This window comes from Sinocyclocheilus grahami, unplaced genomic scaffold (genome assembly GCF_001515645.1).
Source record: "Sinocyclocheilus grahami isolate Dianchi unplaced genomic scaffold, SAMN03320097.WGS_v1.1 scaffold177.1, whole genome shotgun sequence".
Classification (NCBI taxonomy): Eukaryota; Metazoa; Chordata; class Actinopteri; order Cypriniformes; family Cyprinidae; genus Sinocyclocheilus; species Sinocyclocheilus grahami.
Window position 1 is genome coordinate 554,971 of NW_015505356.1, and position 25,752 is coordinate 580,722.

The 25,752-nt window shown below is 35.7% G+C and overlaps 3 protein-coding genes across 7 annotated transcripts in view; 2 read left to right on the top strand and 1 right to left on the bottom strand.

Annotated features, from left to right (window-relative positions):
- The first annotated feature begins 2,040 nt into the window (after window positions 1–2,040).
- Window positions 2,041–6,187, top strand: LOC107593920 (45 kDa calcium-binding protein-like). Its single transcript, XM_016283811.1, has 7 exons — window positions 2,041–2,359; window positions 2,731–3,045; window positions 3,616–3,752; window positions 3,993–4,106; window positions 4,202–4,360; window positions 4,455–4,630; window positions 4,733–6,187. Exons 2-7 carry the CDS (start codon window positions 2,738–2,740, stop codon window positions 4,907–4,909), a joined length of 1,071 nt encoding a protein of 356 aa, XP_016139297.1. The 5' UTR covers window positions 2,041–2,359; window positions 2,731–2,737; the 3' UTR covers window positions 4,910–6,187.
- A 5,607-nt stretch (window positions 6,188–11,794) lies between these two features.
- ctdsp2 (CTD (carboxy-terminal domain, RNA polymerase II, polypeptide A) small phosphatase 2) lies at window positions 11,795–21,658 on the top strand. Of its 2 annotated transcripts, XM_016283817.1 has the most exons (7): window positions 11,795–12,333; window positions 17,866–18,017; window positions 18,441–18,542; window positions 18,742–18,798; window positions 19,408–19,500; window positions 19,652–19,837; window positions 20,491–21,658. In XM_016283817.1, the coding sequence occupies exons 1-7, from the start codon at window positions 12,273–12,275 to the stop codon at window positions 20,614–20,616; spliced, it is 777 nt and encodes a 258-aa protein (XP_016139303.1). In that variant the 5' UTR covers window positions 11,795–12,272; the 3' UTR covers window positions 20,617–21,658. The 2 variants fall into 2 exon arrangements, with proteins under 2 accessions (XP_016139303.1, XP_016139304.1); XM_016283818.1 differs by lacking the exon at window positions 19,408–19,500 and having other exon boundaries at window positions 11,796–12,333.
- A 586-nt stretch (window positions 21,659–22,244) lies between these two features.
- Window positions 22,245–25,752, bottom strand: part of nckap5l (NCK-associated protein 5-like) — a 38,433-nt gene continuing 34,925 nt past the window's right edge. For all 4 annotated transcript variants that reach the window (XM_016283813.1, XM_016283812.1, XM_016283814.1 and 1 more), the window contains exons 11-12: window positions 25,396–25,544; window positions 22,245–24,247 (exon numbers count right to left, since the gene is read on the bottom strand). In XM_016283813.1, the coding sequence (XP_016139299.1) occupies window positions 23,996–24,247; window positions 25,396–25,544 (401 nt within the window). In that variant the 3' untranslated portion in view covers window positions 22,245–23,995. The remainder of the gene's footprint in view (window positions 24,248–25,395; window positions 25,545–25,752) is intronic.

A 25,752-nucleotide genomic window follows, 5' to 3' on the forward strand; every position in this document is an offset into this window, starting at 1 on the left:
AAAATAAAAAAAACTACTGTAATTCACCAAAAAAGGCTTTTTCATGTTCCAAAGGTTGTAGTATGTTCCTAGATACTGACATGCGATATTTTGGCAGTATCTCTCATCATATAGGCCTATGTACAGTACACAATTATTTTCATAAAAATTATTTGTAGGTTGTAGTACATTTGCAGTTACAAGACTGACTTATGATTTGTGAAATTTTGCTCATACCTCCTTTACTGTATGTACAGTACAAAAATATTTGTAGAAAAAATATAGTAATTTATCAATAGGTTTTTTCATGTTCCAAACGGTTGTAGTACATTCCTAGTTATGAGACTGGCTTACTACAGGTGATATTTTGTCAATATCTTCTTTACTGTATGTACAGTACACAAATGAAAAAAAAATTAATTACTGTAATTTATCAATTAAGGGTTTGTTAATGTTCTAATGCTTGTAATACAGTCCTAGTTACAAGACTGACTTACTACAGGTGAGATTTTCCAGTATCTCTTTTACTGTATGTACAGTGCACAAATATTTTTAGAAAAAGGTTGTAGTGTTTTCTTATTTACAAGACTGACTTACTACAGGTGAGAGTTTGCCAATATCTCCCTTACTGTATGTACAGTACACAAATAGTTATTTAAAAAACCTGCAGTTATTCACCAAGTGGGTTTTATCATGTTCCAAAGGTTGTCTTATATTTAGTGAGTTTTGCCCACTAGTAATTTACCAATAGGTTTTTTTGTTTTGTTTCATGTTCCAAAGGTTGTACTACAGTATTTTTTTATGAAAATAATTGTGTACTATACATATATGACGGGAGGTATTGTCAAAATCTCACACATAGTAAGTCAGTCATGTATCTAGGAACATACTACAACCTTTGGAACATGAAAAAGCCTTTTTGGTGAATTACAGTAGTTTTTTTCTAAACATATTTGTGCACTGTACGTCCAGTAAAGCAGGTATTGGCAAAATTTCACCTGTAATAAGTCAGTCTTCTAACAAAACACAAAGCAGTCGACTCATTTTTGACACAAATGGAACCCCATAGTTTTTTATGTATATTAACTTAATATGCAAATGTCATGTATATTAAATCAATATACAAATTGCACTTTGTTTTGTATTATATTATATTATATATATAGTTGTTTTAATGTGTTATAATACAGTAAAACAACAATATTATGAACAATTATTACAATTTAAAATTACTGTCTTCAATTTTAACATATTATAAATTGTAATTTATTCCTGGGATGGGACAGTTTAAAAATTTGGGGTAAGTATGATACAAAAAAATATGGTTTGTTCTATATTTTTCTAATACTTTCAGTATGTATACATGCAGATGGAGGCATTTCATGTTATTAGATGACCCCATATAAATTCATTGAAATGCTCAGACCTTCTCTAAAAGAACCAGATCAGTCAGCTGGTCAAACATCACTTTTACATCACATTGCTTTAAAGCAGTTCTATACCAGTTGTTTGATTTCTCTGAGACTATTTTAAATATTTCATATTATTTCACAGTATTATTGTTTTGTTTTACTGTGTTTTTGATCAAATGAATGCAGCCTTGGTGAACATCCTAACTATTTTATCTATTTAGTTCATTTGAACTATTCATTCTTCTGCTCTGGGCAAAGGTAGCACACTAGTGCGCAGGTACTTCTCCATCACACAGAAAAATAGCACAACTAGGGACTGATTAATCTCAGGGTCTATCGGCCACCACATTTTAATCGTTGCACCAGGTCCAGGACTGTTAGTATGTGATGCATCATGGATTCTCAAGCACATCATGTTCATAATTAAAACTGTATGTATTTTCTGTAACTGTTCAACAGGCCCCCAATGGAGAATAACAAGAAGCTAATGTGAGTCTGAGATATCTAAACAAGTACGGCTTTCAGCACAGATGGTGAGAGAGAAAAACTGATATGAAAGGTAAACAGACATTTGTCCCAGTGTATATTTCATAGGCATTGGTCTGCTGGTACAGTAGATGGCGATATGTGCGCGGTATCCGCGTTATCCCTCACCTAATGTTACACAAGAAGAAGACACGCGATACTGACAACGTAGCAATGTTTCTTTGCTCAACGCCTTCCTGGTGTAAGTCCTCGTGAACTCTTGCGGTCATCGGTCTGTCCTGTGTGTGTTTGTGTGTTATCTGAGTCCAGAGAGGGAGGACATCGCGTTCAGGGCCATAAACCGCTCCAGCGAGCAGCGTTTGGTCTCGAGTGGCGACGTGTACATAAACAGTCCGCTTAAGCTGCTTTAAATACAGCAGGCCACTGGCTTCTGTTCATTCATCTGATACTTACTTTTTGGAAAGGACCGTTCAAACGTACAGGTAGGTAACGTTAGCTTGTTATTTATTTCCGTTCACAAGCTGCATTGAAACAGGTGTTGTCAAACATTATGTGCTGATACTGATTCAGTACTGAGTAGGCTAATATTAAACGCTTACTAATAAAGTAATGGGTATAATTCTGTCAGTCCACCGCGTCCTAAAGAAGTCTTTCATATTTGATATTGCTCTCAATATAAAAAAAAAGCTGATTTAAGCTGGTTTCCCAGTCTGACCATGCTAAAGTGCTCAAAATCCATTTAAAACCAGCAAATAATTAAGACTGGTGTGTTAATATATATATACGCATATATGTTTGCTTTAATGTGATTTTTATTTTTATTTTCGTAATGTTCCTACATCTGTTTAAGCAGTAAAACCATGTCTAACCGGAGAAGATCTCAGCCTCAACTTTTGTGCACCTCAACTTTGGCAGTATTTGCAATGCTGGCTTTGAATGTTCAGGCCAGGCCGGCAAATATGTCAGCGTTAAAAGACAAACACCCCAACAGCAAAGAGGACAACGAGATCCTTCCACCTGACCATCTGAACGGTGTGAAGATGGAAATGGACGGTCACCTCAATAAAGACTTTCATCAGGAGGTGTTTCTGGGGAAGGAGATGGAGGAGTTTGAGGAGGACTCCGAGCCCAGACGGAACAGGAAGAAACTTATTGAAATCTTTACCAAGTATGTACACAGCTGTGGAAACTATGCGATTTTCCCATGATGTGCTTTGGGTGTCATTCTAAAGGCATTTCTAGTTTAACCCAATGAACAGTGAGCAATTATTGCAAGTTGTGATGAAACAGAAGTAGATGACAGATGACTTCTGTAATGTGACATACATCTGAGTGAAGCGCATAGAAAAAATGTAAGGCGGGGTTCTGTTGATTGGATAGAGGCAGCTCTTAATGCAAGCTTGCAGTCAAAAGAACAAGTCCCTCATACATCACCAGAGAGAAGTCTGGTATCTTCGTCGGAAGATTGGGTTATGATATTTTGATTAAATTACAAGCTAAACAAAATTTGAATAAATAAAAAAGAATGAAACGTATGTATGGATGTATTGTTCACAGTAAGATGCATTTAGAAAAAAGGGTGAATTTCCGTTTCATGCTGACCTTAAAAACAATCAATCCTATGCATTAAGCAAATGATTGATTACTTTAAAGTGATGATGCCATAAATATCTTATCACCTAATTTCACCTAATCGTGCCTATAGCTGCATCATCAAACCTTTACTCTCGGTTTCTAGGGTGGATATTAATAAAGACAGGAGTGTCAGTGCTAAAGAAATGCAGCGCTGGATCATGGAGAAAACAGAAGAACATTTTCAGGAGGCCGTTAAAGAAAACAAGCTCAGTTTTCGTGCCGTGGACCCTGATGGGGATGGTAAGTGGATGTTGTTATTTAGACCAATGGCATAATAAAACTATTTGTCAAGTAGAAATATGTTGAAATAGATTTCAGGTAAGTTTAAACATGATTTGTAGTTAAAAAGGTTTCCTGTGTTTTACTAGAGCAAAATAATAAGTATCCTGTTTTTGACATCTGGCATGATGATTTCATAACACTTAACAATGGTCTTGACTGCCAATTTCAATTGAATCTGCTCAAATTGTTCTCTCGCAGAACATGTAACTTGGGATGAATACCGTGTGAAGTTTTTGGCCAGCAAAGGTTTTAATGAAAAAGAAGTAGCTGAGAAGATAAAAAACAATGAAGAATTGAAAGTGGATGAAGAAAGTAAGTTTCAATGTAGAAGATGTTTGCCTGATATGGTCTAGTACTCATAACAAAGCCATTTAAAATGATATGAATAAAATATGGCCTCACTACAGCTCAGGAGGTTCTGGAGAGCTTGAAGGATCGCTGGTTCCAGGCAGATAACCCTCCAGCTGACCAGCTGCTGAATGAAGAGGAGTTCCTCTCGTTCCTGCATCCAGAGCACAGCAGAGGCATGCTGAGATACATGGTCAAGGAGATCGTCCGAGATCTTGGTAAGCATATAAATCTGAAATTCATACCCAAGAAATGGCAACACATTTCTTGTGATTCTTATTGGCAAACAAACCCTATATGTTTTCTAAACAGATCAAGATGGAGATGGAAAATTGACTCTTGCTGAATTTATCTCCCTTCCCGTGGGAACTGTGGAGAATCAACAGGCCCAAGACATCGATGACGACTGGGTTCGTGAAAGGAAGAAGGAGTTTGAAGAAGTCATTGACGCTAACCATGATATGATTGTAACCATGGAAGAGCTGGAGGTTGGTCCTCTTTCATGAGTGCTGTTAAAGGATAAGAATACATTTATAGCATCTCATTTGAATGAATATCTGTGCCTTGCTGATATTCCTTCTGTCAAACAGGAATACATGGACCCTATGAATGAGTACAACGCCCTGAATGAAGCCAAGCAGATGATTGCTGTGGCGGATGAGAACCAAAACCACAACCTGGAACTAGAGGAGATCCTTAAATACAGCGAGTACTTCACTGGCAGCAAACTCATGGACTATGCCCGTAACGTACATGAGGAGTTCTAAGACGGTCTCCTCAAGTCTTTATGAATAAGAACAGCATGTATATATCCCTAAAATGTCACAAGGATGATCTTTGCTTGCTTCCCAGACTGGGATCAACAAGTGCATTCGGACATGTTTGTAAATGTACAAAACTTCAAGCCACAAAACCTTCTCTAATGTTGCAATGCGTAGATATATATTCCATATAAATCATTTTAGACACTGTCACTTTCATCACGTTTTTGAATGTGGATAATTAAGAGAAATGTCTGTAAATGAGGGATTGGTGAGGGGAAAGACTGTTTTCCACATGAAGGTGGAATTCATTTAAAAAAAAAAAATTATAATAAAAAAAAAATGGAGTAATGTAAATAATGCTGGTGTTTGGAGTGCCATAATATATAAAGGCATTCACATTTTGGGTGGGTTGCTTTTGACAGGGTTTGAGCTTCCTGAGATGTTATTTCCAAAGATAACAAGCCAGCTAAAGGATTTAGGGTGGTAGTTTTGTGAAAACTAACATACAGGCCTATATATAGCACTTCTATTTAAGATCTCATCATTAAATGCAAAAATGCAGTGCAAAAGTCTAGTTTAGATAACATTATTTGAGAGTTCATAGGATAATTAATCCATCCAGATGTGACCTATTTGCACTGAAGCGTTTTTATGAACCCTGTTAAGTCATAATTGTATATAGCCTGCATATTCTTATTTTATTACTTTTAAGAATTCAGTTCACCCTGTTACCTCAGCAGTCTCCTTCAGTCAAATGTTAGTTAATATAATAGAGCATATTATTCCTGACATTGATGTGTCTCCATTGACATCTGTATTGTAAAAAGTCATTCAAAATGATTTAATTTAAACATGAGAAATGCTTTGAGAGGAATTATATTATTAGGAACTATAATTTACCCTTTTTAAATCGCTATGAAAAATGGAAGGAACGATGTGTATTTTCTGGATTTGAGAAAGTTTTATTAAAATACTCATTTGCCTAAAGAAATTAGGCTAATGTTTCCTATTGACACTGTGTATATAATTGAGCTCTAGTTTTGGTGGTAATCATTTTTGAGCATGCACTGGTAATAGTTTAAGATATACAATTTATGCTTTGCTGTACGAATTATTCATAACTCTGGCCTTTTGGATTCATTTGTTTTGTTATTCCATTGTGTGTTTATTGGATGTTAAAATATGAGCTGCTAATGTGTTCACAATTATCTTTGTTCATTGACTGATTATATATTACATTCATCCTGTGGAAATTAAAGTAATTGCCTAAAGTAAAAAAAATAACTGAGTGCTGAATATCATGACATTTTTAAATGCGTTGTAACATTATATTGAAATAATATACATTATTATAATATACTGTTATTTTACATGTATGCTAATTCATAATGAATGCATGAAATCTACATTACCTTACTTTGAAAATACCTATTCATCAAAGGATCCTGACAAAAAATACTAAAAAATATTAAGCAGCAAAAACGGTTTTCAAAATTGACGCTAGTAATCAGAGCAATTAATAATAACTGACTACCAATAATAACCGAGCACCATATCAAAATATTAAAATGTTTATGAAGATGAATATCAGAATCATCTGCATCACTCATTATATGTTGAGTCGTTAATTTGACAATGACTATTTTCTTGGTTTGTTGTATCGGTGTTCTTGTAGACATGTTGACATTTTTGTCTGCTTCAGTTCCTGTTCGGGAACATGCAAAGCAGATCATATCCTATATATATATCCTATTCAACCCGAGGTGGTCAAACATTTTATAGTTGGTCTAATACATTAAACATACTTATAAATGCTTTAACATACTTTATAATATTTTTATAAAATTTCACTTTTCACTAACTTACACTTAGCATTGTGTACTGTGAATATCATTGCCTGTTATCATAAATTGCTTGCTATGTTTCTTATTTGCAAGGTGTTTTGAATTAAAACGCCTTTTAAAAGACTAAATACAAATATTGAAAACACGAAACTGCTCATAGAGCTACTTTGTCAATCTTTACATAATAAATGGTCTACTGTACTATTTTTCGCTTTTTCATTTTTTAGTGTAACCACAAGGAGGCAGTAAAGTGTCAAAATTCATAGACTGTTAGTATGAGCATCGTATGTGCCTCTGAACCCCAATACCCTAATAAATATTACTACATGTTCTTTACACATATGCATTGCACAACCCAGTTTACCTCCAGCTATTATATGTTGTCATCTTAAAATTCATGCACAGCAGCAAAGAGTTTTGCAAGCTTGAGGCGTGCGTGTCACTTCCATGCTCAATGCATCTAATGAGCATCCAGCTGGCAATTAAAATAAGTAATTAAAGGAAGAGTATCTTTTCTGTCCAATAAATAAAACCGTCCCAAATGCTGAAGTTCCAGCAGAGCCCAACTATAGGGTGTGGCATTGTGTAAAGAGCAGACAGACGGGTTTCAAGTACGGTGGTAGTAGAGAGAGAGGCTTTTTTTTCACTGCTAGAGACTGTTATGTAAGGAGGGAGAGTCTTCCCACCTCCCCTCTCTGTTTTTGTTTTTCTCAATGAGCCAGGCTCTCCCTGATGCAGGCCCCTGCGCCTGTCCACTAGGCCCCTTTCCTGGAAACAGAGCCTGGCAGGGGCCACTCAGGGGCAGGTTTGGGTTGGGGGGGAGAGAGTGATTGAGGGAGGGGGTCTCCTTCCCCTTCCTGCAAATCACATGGCTCCAGACTTGAGTCTGAGCCTTACAGAAACCTCAGATTTGGTCAATCTGGGCACAGCTCTCGCTGAGCATATGTGTTCGGGTCACTGAGTGCACGGACCGTAAGTCACTGAGGGTGGGGGTCCCTAGGCGGGATTTAGTAGCTTATATCCTGTTCACTGATTATTGATATGTACAAAGAGCCTGAAGACTGAATGAATCCTGGAGATATCTCAAGATTTCATCACTTTAAAAGCCCATGTTCATATGTTTTTTCATATGTTCATCTTTTAAAAAATCTTCTATTTACAATTATTTAATTTAATGCAAGATAAATGTTATTACATGTACTTATACAATACAATAGAGTTAATGTTATATTATTATACTAAAATAAATATCAATATAAAATTGCATTCATATTATATTCTATTTTTTATTAGAGTTATCAGTACTAGTAGTTATTAGTAAATACATTTTAATATATGCACTACCCATCAAGAGTTTGGAATAATTTTTTGTTGATGTTTAAAAAAAAGTCTCATACTCACCAAGGCTGCATTTAGCTATTTGACCAAAAGTACAGCAAAAACAGTAATATTGTGAACTACTATTACAATTTTATATTTTAATATATTTTAAAATGTAATTTATTCCTGCTGGCAAAGATGGATTTTCACCGCAGTCACCCGGATCCAGTATGTATTCAGACCAGATGGTGGATCAGCACCTAGCTAAAGACTCACAGGAATTAAATTTACTTTAAATTATATTAAGAATAGCATTTAACATTACAGTTATTTTGAACTGTAACCTTTTTCACAATGTTACTGTTTTTGCTTTGCGTTTGATTAAATAAATGCAGCCATGTTGAGCATAAGAGACTTATTTAAAAAACATTTCAAAAATGACCCAAAATTTTTCAGTGGTAGTGTATATTTATAATAAACTGAATGCATCTCAGCTGAACAGCTTGACAGTTTTCTTGTTTTCTGGTCTTGAAATGTACACCAGAGATGCTTGAATGTTAGGGAACAGGTTCTAATTTCGCTCCGTCCTTGTTCAAGGCACCAATCCAGAATTGTAACCTTATAAAAACACAACAATTGGGCTACCGTTTGGGTTTAATGAACTTTTTAAAGGCATGTACAACTCCATGATGGTACCTACTGATTTACAATTTTTTTTTTTACCTTGCTAAAGAAGATATTTGAGAGGAATACATTATTAAAGTAATAGTTCACCCAAATAATAATAATAATAATGATAATTTGCTTAAGCCGTACTCGTCCTCAGGCCATCCAAGATGAGTTTGTTTCTTCATCAGAACAGATTTTGTGCCATCAGAATGAGAGTCCAAACAGCTGATTAAAAACATCACGATAATCCACAATAATAATCCATACAAGTTAATGATTTAACTTTAAATCATTGCTTCTGGCAAAAATACAAGTCCATAATCCATAATAATGCTTCATCTGGTGAAAATGTCCATCCCCTGTTGTCCTCTCACATCAAAATCCACCGACATATTTGTTTAAACCTTTGTTTAAGCTTTGACTGTTTTCACTTGTAAACAGAGCTGATTCAAATGAGATGACTTGTTCAATGGAAAATGCAATTTTATGGATAGAGGGCTCGTATTTTGGCCAGAAGCAACGGTTTGGAGTTAAAAACATCTTAATGATGAATTTGTTAATTACAAATACACAGCTTTTCACTTCTCGTGATATTAAGTGAAGGACTAGAGTAGTGTGGATTACTTGTGGATTATTGTGATGTTTTTAATCAGCTGTTTGAACTTCATTCTGACGGCACCCATTCACTGCAAATAATCCATTGGTGAGCAAATAATGTAATGCTAAATTTCTCCAAATCTGTTTACATATTGGATGGCTTAGAGGAGCAAATTTTCAGCAAATTTTCATTTTTGGGTGAACTATTCCTTTAAGACGTTTCTGAAGCTATGCCAAGGAAGGCCAAGAAAGACCTGGCGTCGAGACCTTGACATGAACTGCAAAAAGATGGGTCACACCTGAGGTTGAGAGGAAAGCCCTAGATAGAGGCGAGCTCTGGTTGACCGCCTATACCCCAAAAAGGGTGGAAAGGCGAATTGATTCCTTTAAGAGATCAATATTGGTTTGTTGCACACACTTTTGCTCTGTACATATTGTTGTAAATTTAAATTATGAGAAATGAAACGAGTAATGGAAATATCACGTGAACCTTTCTCTTGTGAAAACAAATTACAGGACAACAATGATCGTAATTCATTATAATTTGCTTGTGCAAAGCCTCTATCAATGCTTTCTATGGTTACTTCCACCTTACATGATTGACTGTAATCATTTTGCCACCAGCTTCTTTGCTGTAACTATTATTTCAATATTAAATCATTTAAGAGAGCGCTCTCAGCTCGACTTGTGTTAAATCAAGATAAAGCTTCATTAACTATGTCTTTTTATCTCTCAGTTTTACCGAATGTTTAGTCAACAGGACAAACAAGGTGCACTATACAGCAAGGAAGAGGCGTTAAAGTTTCTGTAACATAAAAGCTTTTATTTACAATGTGCTGAGAAAGTGTAGTTACAAAAAAAAAAGCTATTAATGAAGCAAAATGTATTATTTTACCTTAAAAGCATATAGTTTGTTAATGTTTTATTATCTTCTTTATTTCCTTCTTTAAAAAAGATTTGTTTGAAATAGTATGGCTTGATATTATAATGCATGGTAAATAGAATGGCTCTTTTGTGATTCCATGCCTTCCCTTGCAGAGTTGAGTGCAAAAAAGAAGAAGAAAAAAAACATGTTTTGGAGCTCTCCATGCTTAATATTTTAGTCACATATCTGACATCTGCACAACTTCCACATTTCTAAAACTAGGAATGTAAACAGTGGTACCATTCTTGTTTATGTCTTGGCTTTGTGGTATAGAATTGGTCCCATTTGGTAATAGTCAGGAATAGATTTCCAACATAGGAGTTCTGGGCAGTACTCAGACTCATAAAAACTATGCCTGTTGCCATTTTATCACTTACATTTACCATCCTCTACCTTTGTTCCTATGATTGAAAGAGACAGAGAAAAAAGATAGAAATATAGAATGTAGAAAAATAGAATGAAGGAGCAAAGCTTTAATTTTTGTTTGAAAACAAATAGGCTATTGTACAATTATTCATTAAATCATTAAATTAACACCTTGTGCTATGCATTATACAGGGCCATTAGAGTTGGTCAAAAGCTATTAAGCTTTCATAATTAAGAAATGATGCATATATTTTTCTTCACACAGTTGATCACTGCAATTTAACAATGATGTTTTATCTGATCAACTATGCTTCATATCATGACATGAAATATTGTTATCAAAACAAACAAGTTGTAATCTAAGTAGTAACATGGTTTGTGAGGCTTGATTATTTTGTTCATTTTTAATTCTGTTTATGTTTAATGACCTAATTAATGAATCGCTTTTAGTGGTGTCATACTCCATAACCTCATGTTCTCATGCTGGAATTAACATTACACTTGCATTAATTTGAGTAATTAAAATACAGCTTTTAGCACTCAATAAATATACATAAATGGCCATAAATGTTTAATTTTTTTTATCAACACGCTAAATACCACATTAACAAATCAATGTCTTTACATTTTACACTCATGTTTATTATGTTTTATTAAATTACCTATTTTTGCCACAGAATCGGCAGGTTACTCAAATTGTGCACTGATAACACAAGGATCTATTTCAACTTGATCAATAAATAGCCTTATTTAATCCACTTCATCATCATAACTATAGTTATGATGAGGAGGATCAGCAGAAAAATAATTAGGTAGGTGTGATGTATTTTTTGTTTGTTTTTATCCATTGTATTACCCGTTCAATCGCATCACTCATCTCCTTTGCAATTTTCTCATTATTAAATTAGCATTCCGACACTGCAGTGTAGATTTAATATGATCGCTTCTGTCTACTGATCTGCGACAAAACCAGCACTGGAGCATTTTCGGTGTGGAGTGTGCAGAACAGAAGAATGCTTTAGCTACTCCCACTTCCTGGAGATCCAATCCGAAACGACCAACTGTTTTAAGGCGCCCCTCCGAGTCCGTCCAAAGCAAAACAATACACGGAAAAACATAAAAACAGTCAATTATCGTCTAGTTTCGCGTCTTATCTTCTCAAATTATAAATCTGAGCGAATTGGTCGTGTCTTTAAAAAAAAAACTATTCTGGATATAGCCCAGCTACGGGGTTGTTTATCTGTAGTAAGGGGAACTTGAAACCGTCCTTGCCCCATGTCCTCGGTTGTTTTTCTTCTTTCGCCTGGATTCTCCATGTTGTTGGAGAAAAAGTCAGGGCTTCACCTAGACAAGAGGGTGCTATGGATAAATATACAAGCGATAAAGTAAACCGAGACGCGAAGCCTAAAAAAATAGCAGATAAGAGAAAACAAAAACAAAGTGCCATGCCCCTCCCATGTGGAAGAGAATAGAAGGCGGGAATAAATAAATATCAAAATATTTTGTCGCCGTAGGTTTGAGATATTTTTGCGCGAACGGAAATTATTAATTTCAAGCCTCGCTAGCTTTTAATGCCACTAAATGCGGACCGACTGTGTGTCGCTGGAAAAGGTTGGTTGGACGTTGAGGGCTGTGCGTTTGTTAGATGGAAAGTTCTATCATCACTCAAGTGCAGAGAGAGGATTCTCGATCGTCTTCGAAAACAGGTAGGCAACGCACTGTCACATGCTAAACGGTGATGTTACAGCACTGTCAGCTCTCTCTGGTCTCATATTCTCTGTCGCGTCGCGCTGCTCGATGTGCGATTGGAGCTATGACAGTTATTTGTCATATTGAGGCGATTTGAAGTGACAGAGTCGCGAGCGGAATTCGTTAAGTTCCAACGGTTTGAACAGCGAAACGTAAATACACTCCGTTTTGTAACTTATATGGCTTAATAAAGAGAAAAAAAATGTAGGTGTAACTTATTTTATTATGTACATGTTTTGCTGTTGCAGTAAGGCATTGCTGAATGCTTACGTAATATGTTTTTAAAAGAATTTCAGACGACGTGTTGAAAACATTGACATGTTTTTCTCTCTTATTTGGGCTCCTTGATGTATATTAATAAAGTATGCATTTTATTTATGTATTTTTTATTGTATGTATTTATTTATTGTTCCTTCACACAATAGATGTGATTATGATGTTTGGATATTTTTTGAGTTCATTCGTGTCGCGTGTTGTTTCCTCTTTTGTGGACGTCGTTTGGTTAATGGATCATTTGAGTGACATGTTGTTTTAACGTTAAGGAGATTGTGTTTCAGAAACATTTTCTGTTTACTCGACTTGGGTACACTCGCATATCTCACACTCCTACTGCAGTAAAACTACACAAAATATCGAGCTGAAATGTAGAAAAACATCGGCCTAATGCAGAGCGCAAGGTGCCGCGCTGGAATGCACAACACACCCCTCAGCACACGCCCTCCATCTGCCGCGCGACGCTGCGATTATACGCGTTTAAACCTTAACGGTTAATGAAGGCCTTATCTAGACGTTTAACGAGTAAAGGCCACAGTGTTGTGCGGAAAATTACATGGTAACCCCTTACTTACTACCTGGCGGGCGAGTCTATCTCCTCTCTGTTTAAACGCCCAGTTCGTACCAGTGTTTATCGCGAGTCTTGTAAATATGCGCAGAGCTGTGCGCTTATTATAGAGCTGACGCAAATACGATATAAACACCGGTCGTTCTAGTATGACTGTACCTCACTGATGTCAGTTAGGGTATTATATCTGATGTTTACGAGCTGGAATAGCGAATTATGAGCAGCCATAATGTTGGGAAAATAGCCAAGCCAAGTCTGCACAATTTCCTAGAAGACCCCTTGAACTCGGTTTGTAAAGTGTGCAGTGTGACTTTCTTGTTTGTGGCTTTAACAGCAAAGAATCTCAGGAATGATGGTGTTTGAGAGGTGAACAGATGCAGTAGTTGAAATGTAAGATGGTAATATAAAAAGGTTAAATCAATTTACCAATATAGTTTAAAACACGTGCCAATTATCTTCTATAATTTTTGTATTTATGATGGCTTGAAAATAAATGTTGTATAAATTTGAGCAAATATTCAGACGGCGTAACTCTGAAACTGTCAAGTGGTGTAACCAAGTAAAAAGAACTGAAATAGTTTCTTTTCAAGTATAATGTGAGTGTATTCAAATTCAAAAACATTTTTCAGGGTAAAAATAGAATGAATTTGAGTCATGAATATCAAGAAACGTGCTTAAAAAGGTCAACAATATATAAATATTAAAAATACATAAATATATAGTATATACTTTTATTACAAACTAAATGGCTATAATTCACACTTGTCAGGGTCTAAAAAGGTTCTCTGTTTTGTTACATGACAACAAAATGGCTTCCTGCTTGTTACGCCACACTGACTTGGATTTGTCTGTCAGAAGTTTTTCAAATATTATTAATCTTATTTTTAAGAAATAATAACATTTATATATAAGTACTTTTACCACCATTTCTTTTGCAAGAACATAATCCTTTTCGGTCATTATTTTCAATCTCCAGACAGGTACACTACCTAGACATTTTTGACCTTAACCTTCACAATGAAATATCAAAACAGTTTTCATTCAGCAACTGAAAATATTATAGAAGCCATATTCAAGCCATTTTTCTGTATGAAATGCATTTCTTAAAATGTTTTTGAGTAATTTAATAGATCCGTACAAGTCATGACATTGACCCCTAAACCAGATACCAAATGCAAAGAAAGTTTGCACTTTTTATGTGAAGTTTTGTTTATCTTTGCTATAGAACCGTAGATTAAACAAGTTTGTTGAATATATTGCATTGGTGGTATTCAAATCAAGCAAGGATTCCGTTTTAGAAACTGACAGTTATGTCTTAATTTGTCTTTAGCTTAATATCCATCTGTATCCAACTATGCTTTAGTTTAATGCAAATCATAACATCAAAAATGCAATCCATGAAGAAAGACAATAAAACAATGCTTAGTTTAAATATAAAGGTTAATCAATAAGGATGTATATGTAGATATCAGGGTGACAGAGATCAGGCAGCAATCTGAATTCCTGAAAAATAGCTTCCATATATATTGATAATACGATATTTGTAAAACCAATTGGTTTTAGAGCAATTCTAAGACACTTTGTCTAGGAAAACATTGCTGCTGTTTTATCAGTGTTTTCTGATCTTCACTTGTTAGATACATGTAACACAACTGAGAAAAAACAATACTTTTCTCTTATTCAGCAGTTAAACTGTTTTTCGGTCGATTGATTAAAAACACACACACACACACAATCTCATTTGATTAGATCTGAGCACAAGTGTAATAGCTAAAAACCCTGACCACTTAAAAGCTTGTAGCAGAACCTTTGACGGTCCTTAACAAAACACTCTTTCCAATCCGCTCGAAATGCACGGCAGTATCGCTCCCTCCTCATGTGAAAAATGTTTTCAAGAAAGTGCATTTGAATTCATGGATACACATTTTCCTTGTACTCCATTTCCTGAGTCCTTTTGTTAAGCAGGGCGTTATCAGCGAGTGTACAGATGGGCAAATACAGCACAGAGTCAATGATGATGATGAGGAGGCCATTGTTGTATAAATTTGAGCAAATATTTAGACGGCGTAACTCTGAAACTGTCAAGTGGTGTAACCAAGTAAAAAGAACTGAAATAGTTTCTTTTCAAGTATAATGTGAGTGTATTCAAATTCAAAAACATTTTTCAGGGTAAAAATAGAATGAATTTGAGTCATGAATATCAAGAAACGTGCTTAAAAAGGTCAACAATATATAAATATTAAAAATACATAAATATATAGTATATACTTTTATTACAAACTAAATGGCTATAATTCACACTTGTCAGGGTCTAAAAAGGTTCTCTGTTTTGTTACATGACAACAAAATGGCTTCCTGCTTGATACGCCACACTGACTTGGATTTGTCTGTCAGAAGTTTTTCAAATATTATTAATCTTATTTTTAAGAAATAATAACATTTATATATAAGTACTTTTACCACCATTTCTTTTTTGCAAGAACATAATCCTTTTCGGTCATTATTTTCAATCTCCAGACAGGTACACTACCTAGACATTTTTGACCTTAACCTTCACAATGAAATATCAAAACAGTTTTCATTCAGCAACTGAAAATATTATAGAAGCCATATTCAAGCCATTTTTCTGTATGAAATGCATTTCTTAAAATGTTTTTGAGTAATTTAATAGATCCGTACAAGTCATGACATTGACCCCTAAACCAGATACCAAATGCAAAGAAAGTTTGCACTTTTTATGTGAAGTTTTGTTTATCTTTGCTATAGAACCGTAGATTAAACAAGTTTGTTGAATATATTGCATTGGTGGTATTCAAATCAAGCAAGGATTCCGTTTTAGAAACTGACAGTTATGTCTTAATTTGTCTTTAGCTTAATATCCATCTGTATCCAACTATGCTTTAGTTTAATGCAAATCATAACATCAAAAATGCAATCCATGAAGAAAGACAATAAAACAATGCTTAGTTTAAATATAAAGGTTAATCAATAAGGATGTATATGTAGATATCAGGGTGACAGAGATCAGGCAGCAATCTGAATTCCTGAAAAATAGCTTCCATATATATTGATAATACGATATTTGTAAAACCAATTGGTTTTAGAGCAATTCTAAGACACTTTGTCTAGGAAAACATTGCTGCTGTTTTATCAGTGTTTTCTGATCTTCACTTGTTAGATACATGTAACACAACTGAGAAAAAACAATACTTTTCTCTTATTCAGCAGTTAAACTGTTTTTCGGTCGATTGATTAAAAACACACACACACACACAATCTCATTTGATTAGATCTGAGCACAAGTGTAATAGCTAAAAACCCTGACCACTTAAAAGCTTGTAGCAGAACCTTTGACGGTCCTTAACAAAACACTCTTTCCAATCCGCTCGAAATGCACGGCAGTATCGCTCCCTCCTCATGTGAAAAATGTTTTCAAGAAAGTGCATTTGAATTCATGGATACACATTTTCCTTGTACTCCATTTCCTGAGTCCTTTTGTTAAGCAGGGCGTTATCAGCGAGTGTACAGATGGGCAAATACAGCACAGAGTCAATGATGATGATGAGGAGGCCATTTTCTCTCATCCTCCCTCTGCTGTACATGCTGCTCGTATGTTACATAAGATGATTCCTATGGCTACATAAGCCCCCATAGGGAACGAGAGGGGGAAAGGTGCCTGGGATCGCCCCCCTGCTCATCATCATGGTCAATTCCTTAAACTGTTAAAAAAAAAATCCATTCCTAGTACTGAAGTTACATCACCATAGCAATAAAAACAGATTCTAATCATTGCATGGTGTACTTTCATGTTGCAAGAGATTTTATATCCATTTTTTCTTCTTTGGAATCTCAACAGGCATGTATGAACAAAATCATGTTTCACTTACATGCAAATATTTACAAGCAAAAGTATGCCTAAAGCCCCCTAAATATGCAAGGAGCCCCTCTGTAATGCACAACAAAGCTCACTACAGATGTCGTGTTACAAAACATCTCTTATTTCTGTGGCTATGAGTTATTTCTGTGGCCTATGCACTTCTAGGGCTTGTTTCTGCCAGACTCTCCTGTGATTAAATGGCAGGAGCGGTCTGTGAGTGTGTTAGTGTGTGTGTATGTTTTGCTCCGAAGGTACAGCTGAAATGTGTGGGCTTTCCCGCCCTCTGAGATTATATAACATATACCAGCCATGGCCAGCAGTCTCATTTAAAACAGATTTTCTGTTTCTGTGCAACGTGTGCCATCTCTGGAGAGGGGCGGCTGAGCATTTGGTGATTTTGACGTTGATAGGAGCTGCATTTACTGACAAAACCATACATTTCATTCCAGTGCTCTGAATTATTTAAAAGCTCTGTCAAGCCTCGGTGGTGCATTTGATGCAAATGTATCTAGCTGATTGGCAAATGTGAATTTAGTTTTTGTTTGCCATCTATTGGAGACTAAAGTGGCTCATTGAAAATATTTATTAACATTTACTAATGTGCTCTGGGTGGGGTTTGACAGTAGCTTTTAGTGGGATTCAAGTGGGATTGTTTATAAACCACACAACATGAGGCTTTTTATGCTATGTTTATGCAATACAATTACTATCAGCGGGAGTAATATATGCAAATTATGCATTTGAAAAAATTGTTTTATTGTGTTCAAACAGATCAGGTGAATAAAAGCTCACCTCAGAAACCTGGGAGTAGGAATATCTTCAAAAAGCTCATCTGTTGCCTTCGAGCTCAAGATGCCCAACTGCCAACATCACCTACCCATGATGCCTTGCTAGCGCCTGAGGACAATGGGACAATTGCCAAAGTATTATAGTAACCATTAATCAACACTTTGTCACTTTTTTGTTCCAGTTTGTTATTTTGTATCATTAAAAACACGAAACAAATAAGGAAAGAAACATTTTAAGGATTAACTAGAAATAGCTGCCAATCCTTAAATTATGTCATTTCACACACAAAAAAAAGAAAAGAAACTCTGTACATTGTCAAATTGTATATTTCTGTTTAATTAATAAAATAATTTATTTACATATTATATATACACACTGTATATGTGGGTAGGTAAATAGAAAATATTCCATATAAAATGTGTGAATTATAATCTGGATGTGTAAAATTAAATGTACGGTTCTGACAATAAAGGGGCAATGCAATGTATTTTTTTCAATCAATCAATCTTTTTTCAAAAGAAATAATAAAATATTGATCGGTTACATATTATCTGTAGGTACCAGGAGAGTGTCTGCTGCCAGCAGTGACCTCTCAAGACCAGGGGAAGATCTGTGTGGTCATAGATCTGGATGAAACACTGGTGCATAGCTCATTTAAGGTACATCCAGTTTATCAAACACTGACTGGTATTGTAAATTTGACATTTTAAGGAGCTTCATACTGTTTAACTTTAAGAGTAGATTCATGAAATGATCTGTACAATAATTATTGTATTTGCATTTAAACAACAGAGTTGATAACAGTTCCACACTGACACCACCTGTGTTTTTAACTGTATCCACATTGTGTTTTTGTAGCCAATAAGCAATGCAGATTTCATTGTGCCTGTGGAGATTGAGGGGACCACACACCAGGTGAGATCTGATAAATGTTTGTGTATGTGAGAAACAGCAGTAATCTCCTGCCAGTGCGCACGGACTTGAATTGTGCCCGAGGAAAGAGTGGATATGTTGTTCTGTATTCAAAAGTGAATGATGAGCGCCATCTGCTGGACTGATGTGAGAACAACACTTACGTTAGTGGACGAGGATTTTGAGGTCATGTGTACAATCACAAGATACTCTATTTGCCCATTGATCCTTTTGTTTTACTCACAAAACTGTGGTAAACACCACAGCTAGAATATAATATTCATAGTTTTTAAAATTAGGAGATTGAATTTATATTAAAATATTCCCTAAACCTTTGTTCTCTGCAATTTTTCACAGAAACTACATTTGGCCTCTGCCTGGTTCAAGTAATCCAGGATAGGTTAGTTCCCACTAGTACAGCCTATTCTTGATTACTTGTTTCAGGAGGAGGCTATGAGCGACAGACAGCCCTAGATGGACCTACAGAACATGATTTATTTTATTTACAGAATTTAAAAATTGACTAAAGATGCTACGTTGAAGACTCTGCATTTGAATGGTGAATGAAAAACATTAGTCTCCTAAACAACAACAAACCTGTCTGTGTTTTAGGTGTATGTGTTGAAGAGGCCATATGTGGATGAGTTTCTTCAGAGGATGGGAGAACTGTTTGAATGTGTCCTGTTCACTGCCAGCCTTGCTAAGGTATTCAGACAAATAGAATAGGTATTCAGGAAATAGAAATCCCTCACTAGTGCTGGTCAGTTATGCTCTTGTAGCGTTAGATTTATTTTCTTCGCCAGTATCAAAGTTTCCTTAACCCATCCCTCCTTCTCCCCATTCATGGCTGTGATAGTATGCAGACCCCGTGACTGACCTGCTGGATCAGTGTGGCGTGTTCCGCACACGGCTCTTCCGGGAATCTTGTGTCTTCTATCAAGGCTGCTATGTTAAAGACCTGAGTCGCCTCGGCCGTGAGCTCCACAAAACCCTGATCCTGGACAACTCCCCTGCCTCCTACATCTTCCACCCTGAGAATGCTGTGGGTTTCACTGTCCTGCTGCTATTTAGCTTTTTTGTTAAAGCCTGCCCTCTAGATTCTCCCTCTTGCTATTTAACAATTGTGTATTTTTGCTGTATTTGACATATTTATACAGTGGGGTTCAAAAGTCTCAGATATGTATATATCAAAAGTTTGATAACTGTGTTTTTTAAATGAAATTAATACTTTTATTCAGCAAGGATGCATTCAATTGATAAAAAATAACCACAAAGACAATGTTACAAAAGATTTCTATTTCAAATAGATGCTGTTCTTCAAACTTTCAAACAAATATTTTTTCAAAACCAGAAAAAAAGAACAGTAGTGTACTTTTGAACGGTGGTTGTATGTATTATTATATCTATCATATACACACAAATATATATTCTATTCTATATACTGTATACATTTTATAAATATATATCTATCATCAAATATTAAGTGCGTGTTAACAAATGTTTAAAAGCTGAACTAATTGTAGACTGTTGGACCCAACTGTATATGTAAAACTTTATTAATGTACCACCATCTAAAATGATCTTCATGCTTTTAAAATACATAAACCCAGTAGATTCAAATAATCCCAAAATGTTTATATTTTTCCCTTAAGCCTGTAAAGTAGTGATGTATAATAACCTCTGTGCCTTTAACAGGTTCCTGTACTCTCCTGGTTTGATGACTCGGAGGACACTGAACTACTTCACCTCATCCCAGTATTTGAAGAGCTAAGTCAGGCTGATGATGTCTACAGCAGACTCGAACAACTCAGGGGTCCATAATCCCTACACCACCAGACCAGGGCAAACCTCCATGTTGTGTAGCACTGACTGCCAATCACACGCGAGCGGCTCATATGACAGGAGACTCCGCCTTCTGACCTAAAAACATACACGAAAGCTCATAATTCTACTCAGCACAAAGTGTATGCGGTTCTGCTACATGGTTTGAGGACCTTGAGCAGTTAGCGATGATAAATATTGGGGTCAGACGCCAACTTTGTCTCCGTCATTGAGCTTGCCTTTTGCAATAACAATTACAGATTTTGTATTCCTTTTTTACTTTTCTATGTTTTGCTATTAGCATTTTTTTTTACATTTATGACATCTTTTGGGAGACTAAAACAGTTCAGAGGGCAGGTCATCCATAATCCACAACAATGAAGCTGAAGTCACTGTATTATGTTATAACATAAAGCACAATAAACTTTCAGGCCAGTCTCTCTATGCAAAGTCCTACCTGAACTCATACTTTTTCAGTCTTCAACATTCATAATCATACTTTAAAGGAAAACTAGTGTTTCTTGTGTATTCCAGATTAGAGCAAAAAAAATGCCACAGGAATACACATCGTTTTATCCAGCATGCTATGCATACTATTTCCATAAATGCAAATGTGACACCAAGCACCCATTCATCCTTGTTTCTGTTAAGTCTTATTACTTTACACAAGGCCTTGTTTAAACTGCAGTTTTTTACTGTCGCTGAGCTGCGTTAACATGGCATTATGTAAAATACACTGTTTTGTGTGAATTACAACTTCATGCTTATCTTGGCACTTCCTGTATTCATCTTAAAGTGGCCTTGTCTCTGCTTCAAGTGTACTTGAAGGGGTTTTATGATATGTGAGGAGCAGAATTAACACCACAGAATGAACCAAAGAGATTTATCTTGTTCAGTAATTGTCTTTCTCTCTACTGTATTTATGCAGACAATTATTTGTGCTGTCATCTATGTGTATATTTGGTTGAACCTGAATTGAACTTGAATTGTCTTTGTATGATACTGTCTGTCGACGCAGACCACAAACTTCATCTTATATTATTTGAACATGATCATGTTTTTATAAGTTGTTTTTACTGTAGCACAAATACTCATGATTTTTATAAACAGCAAATATTGGAAAGGGCAGATTATTGTCTTTTGGTTAAAAAACTGCCCTGATCAAATCTGTTATTTTTTGACTTGTATTTGCAACAATAAATTTTTTTCTGTGGAAAATTATGTAAATGTTTTCTGCATATTGTCTTATCGAGTCACTGTAATCTATTAATAATAATAATAACCTTATACATAGCTGCACAGAATTCAAATAGCATTCAAATTCAAGACACATCCACTTTTGAATGATGAAACACCACAAAACAAGCATTCAGATTCTTTGGCCTAAAATGATACTCATTTTGAAATGGTCTGATACCAAATAGGATGTATCATACATTTTCAGTCACATTAAATTGCTTCTATCATCTGAAAAGTAACTTGTACATCCTTGTTCTGACCACTAGGGGCACCAGAATCCATCAGTATATATGAAGACAACATATGTCATATTTTCTATAATAAATACACCATAGGAACATACTTAAAAAGGTTTTATTGAGTAGCATGAGTGATGGCGATTGCTTAGAAAGGAGATTATGAAAACACATTTATGGCTTTTGCAGGGCAGAGTGAAAACAAAAATCAGATAGCACCTTATATAAACATTTTACAGATATATTAACAACTTCATCATCAATTCTTTTGTAAACATACCAAACTAATATAAAATATTCCTGACAATTACAACAAGGTAAATAATAAAGGTTATAACAGCAGGCAAATTAGGGAACTACGATAGTAACACAAACTACTTATAAAAAAACAAACAAAACAAGAATTTTGAGACAAATCAAGTATGACATGCGCATAAGAGTGAGGATTTTCTCTCTACAAAAATTTTACACAGGCCTGGAAAGACTGTTGGATGACAAAGCATATATGCTTGTGAATGTTTATAATTAGTCTTTTGTTGTGGTCGTTTCATAAAAAAAAAAAACTATTGAGGTCAGCACAGATTTGAAAGGATTTGGGTTGTACTATTAATCTACTAACCTATGGCTTTTTGAGCAACCACTTGAAATTGAAGTGGTTGCAGGATTAGCATCGTCAAGCGCATGCAACGAGCCTTGACTTGAATTGCACCAAAATGTTTTAAGCTGAAGAAATACGATGGGTTTGTGGGAAATATTTCCCCAAAATCCCTTTGCTGAGTAATCAACATGAAACCTGGCCCACAGGAGGCTAATTTCTAACAGCTGTGGAAAGATGCATAAGGCAGAGTCAGCATTATTACATCAACATGAAGAAATCATCAGCCACCTTTTCAAAATTCCTAAGGAACGATTTGATGATTTTTCTCTCGTGTCTAGTCAGTCAGAGCCAAACTGGGATAATAAAATCCTGGGTTTAAGTTTAAGCTTTGTTAAAGTTCACTGATTGTAAGCAGGGTGATCCAACAATACACAGTTCAAAATTAGGTCACAAGCTCCCGAGTCACAAGTTTCTTTAAATCGTTGCAAAAACAAAGGTAACACAAAAAATAAGTCATGGCTAGCCCAGAACTGGAGACCAAACTAACCTAGAGACGTACAGCGAGACATGTACACACAAAGTCAGGCACAGAACATGTTTGAACAGAACATAAAAGGAGTAACCAATGAAAGGTGGTCTTGTCTTACCACACTATTCAAAGAAAATAAATAAACGTAAATAATAATTCACCGTGGAACACTGTAGCTCTTTCTTATATGGATCGCACTTACTGTATGTTGCTGCTACAATATTTTTTTTTCTTTAAACACAATGAATCAAAAGTCTACGGCTGATGCAGTTTTACACAGATGCGTTTTTTTCTTTTCATGAAATATGCATATTAAATTAATTGAAAATCACATATATTAACATTCACTTTCCAATAACTTTACATAAATGTTACCAAAGAGTGTGTGCACTGATGTTGCATGAGAACCAGAACATTCTGTGAGATTAAAAACTGGAAGACTTGTCGCGATGAGCTTGGATTCGTCCTTGAAACATAGTTTAAAGATAATATGAGCTGAACGTCACTACTTTTGCTAACACTTCAAACAGAGAACACGAATGAGATGATATAATGGACTAAAATTACACCACCACAAACACTGTAAAAGTCCTTCTTCCGACCATCAGGATAGAAACGTGGGTATTTCGTGGGTGACATGTGGCGTGCGGTTTTTTCGGTCAAAAAAAAAGGGTTATCCTGTAAGTATCCACCTTTGAAAAATATCTGAAGTGTTACGAGAATCGGGGGTTACAAAAAGGTTGTACCTGGTTATCATTCATTCCCTCTGAAAACACTTCAGCCTTGACTACCACACGAGGACAGGCTGTCGTAGAGGGAATCGCTCAGGGACTCGGGAGTCTCCAGGACCTGGGGATGGCTTGGAGACAGGCCGTCGTCAGGTCTCTCTTTCACCAACTCCAAACCAGTGTCCCTCACCATGTCTGGGTTAGCGGGAACACGGCTTTTGCCTCTGCGTGCCTGACCGGGTTGAGGAAGACTTCTCGGGTCTCCCTCGCGGCTGGCTACAGAATCACTAGTCTTGTTGCGCTGCAGGTAAAACAGGCCCAAAAAGGCACAGTGAGTAACACTGAACAGTACATGATAATATATAACATGACAACACATAATAATACTTTAATCATTTCATTAATCATAATAATACTTTATTACAGTCTATGTGTGTTCACTGAAAGTCTAACTTTCAGTGAACTTTAGATGATGGCAAAGGTAATCTAAATGCAAGAAAGTAAACATGCTGCTGAACTTTACTGTGTGTGTACACTAAGAGAAACACACATCGTTCAAAAGTTTGGGGCCATTATGATTTTTTGTTTTGTTTTAAATAAATTAATACTTTTATACTATTATAAGGAGGCACTAAATTGATCTAAAGTGACAGTAAAGACATTTATAAATAAATGCTGTTCTTCTGAACTTTCGATTCATCACAGAATGAACAAGATGCATCACTGTTTCCACAAAAATGTTAAGCAGCACAACTGTTGATAACGGAAGAAATGTTTCTTGAGCACCAAATCAGCAGATTAGAATGATTTGTGAAGGATCATGTGACACTGAAGACTGGAGTAATGATGCTGAAAATTCAGCTTTGCTTTCACCGGAATAAATTACATTTTAACATATATTCAAATAGGAAACTGCAATTTTAATTTGCAATAATATTTCACAATATTACTGTTTTAAAGTATTTTTGATCAAATAAATGCAGCCTTGGTGAGCATTAGAGACTTCTTTCAAAAACATTACAGGTTGGCACCGATAGTCTTGTGGGCAGCACACCGACAAATAGAGCCGTTGCACTTCGGGGCGTCCAGAGTTCAAGCCCCGGCTCACAGACCTTTCCTGATCCCGCCTCCCTCTCTCTCTCCCACTTTGCTTACTGTCTATATACAGTAGTCAACATTTGAAGTGGATCAAAACCTTTCATCAAAGTTGTCCTAAAACCAAAACAATACCCGTTCTTGTCTTAGGACAACTTTGATGAACTTTTTTGATCCACTTCAAATGTTGACTACTGTATACAGTCCTATCAAAATAAAGGCAAAAAAAAAAAACCTTTACAAAAATCTTACAGACCCCAAGCTTTTGAAAGGTAGTGTATATAAATAGTTTTAATAAAATAAATTGTTGTAATTGTCTTGTTGGGTGACACTAGGATCTAAAGTGATGCTCACCCTCTTAAATGAAGTCTTATGACTCACTGGCTCCACTCCGTCTCCAACGCCAAGATAAACCTCAGACGGCTCTGCAGATGCTTTGAGGTTTGGGAAAGTCCAGTTCTTTGTGGGGCCTAATTTCATAGGTGCACCACAGATATCAGTGCCTGAAATTAATAAATCAAAGCTGAGAAATAAAGGAAAAAGAAACACTATCTGGAACTTCTTTCTCTTAAAGGGGTCATATGATGCGATTTCAATTTTTCCTTTCTCTTTGGAGTGTTACAAGCTCTTGGTGCATAAAGAAGATCTGTAAAGTTGCAAAGACTAAAGTCTCAAATCCAAAGAGATATTCTTTATAAAAGTTCAGAGTCA

Bases quoted from the DNA above. Each gene is read 5' to 3' on its own strand.
- LOC107593920 (XM_016283811.1), top strand. From the start codon at position 2,738: ATGTCTAACCGGAGAAGATCTCAGCCTCAACTTTTGTGCACCTCAACT. The intron at 4,107-4,201 runs GTAAGTTTCAAT...GCCTCACTACAG, and splicing joins ATTGAAAGTGGATGAAGAAA to CTCAGGAGGTTCTGGAGAGC. The intron at 4,631-4,732 runs GTTGGTCCTCTT...TCTGTCAAACAG, and splicing joins TAACCATGGAAGAGCTGGAG to GAATACATGGACCCTATGAA.
- ctdsp2 (XM_016283817.1), top strand. From the start codon at position 12,273: ATGGAAAGTTCTATCATCACTCAAGTGCAGAGAGAGGATTCTCGATCG. The intron at 19,501-19,651 runs GTATTCAGACAA...TGGCTGTGATAG, and splicing joins TCACTGCCAGCCTTGCTAAG to TATGCAGACCCCGTGACTGA. The intron at 19,838-20,490 runs GTGGGTTTCACT...TGCCTTTAACAG, and splicing joins TCTTCCACCCTGAGAATGCT to GTTCCTGTACTCTCCTGGTT.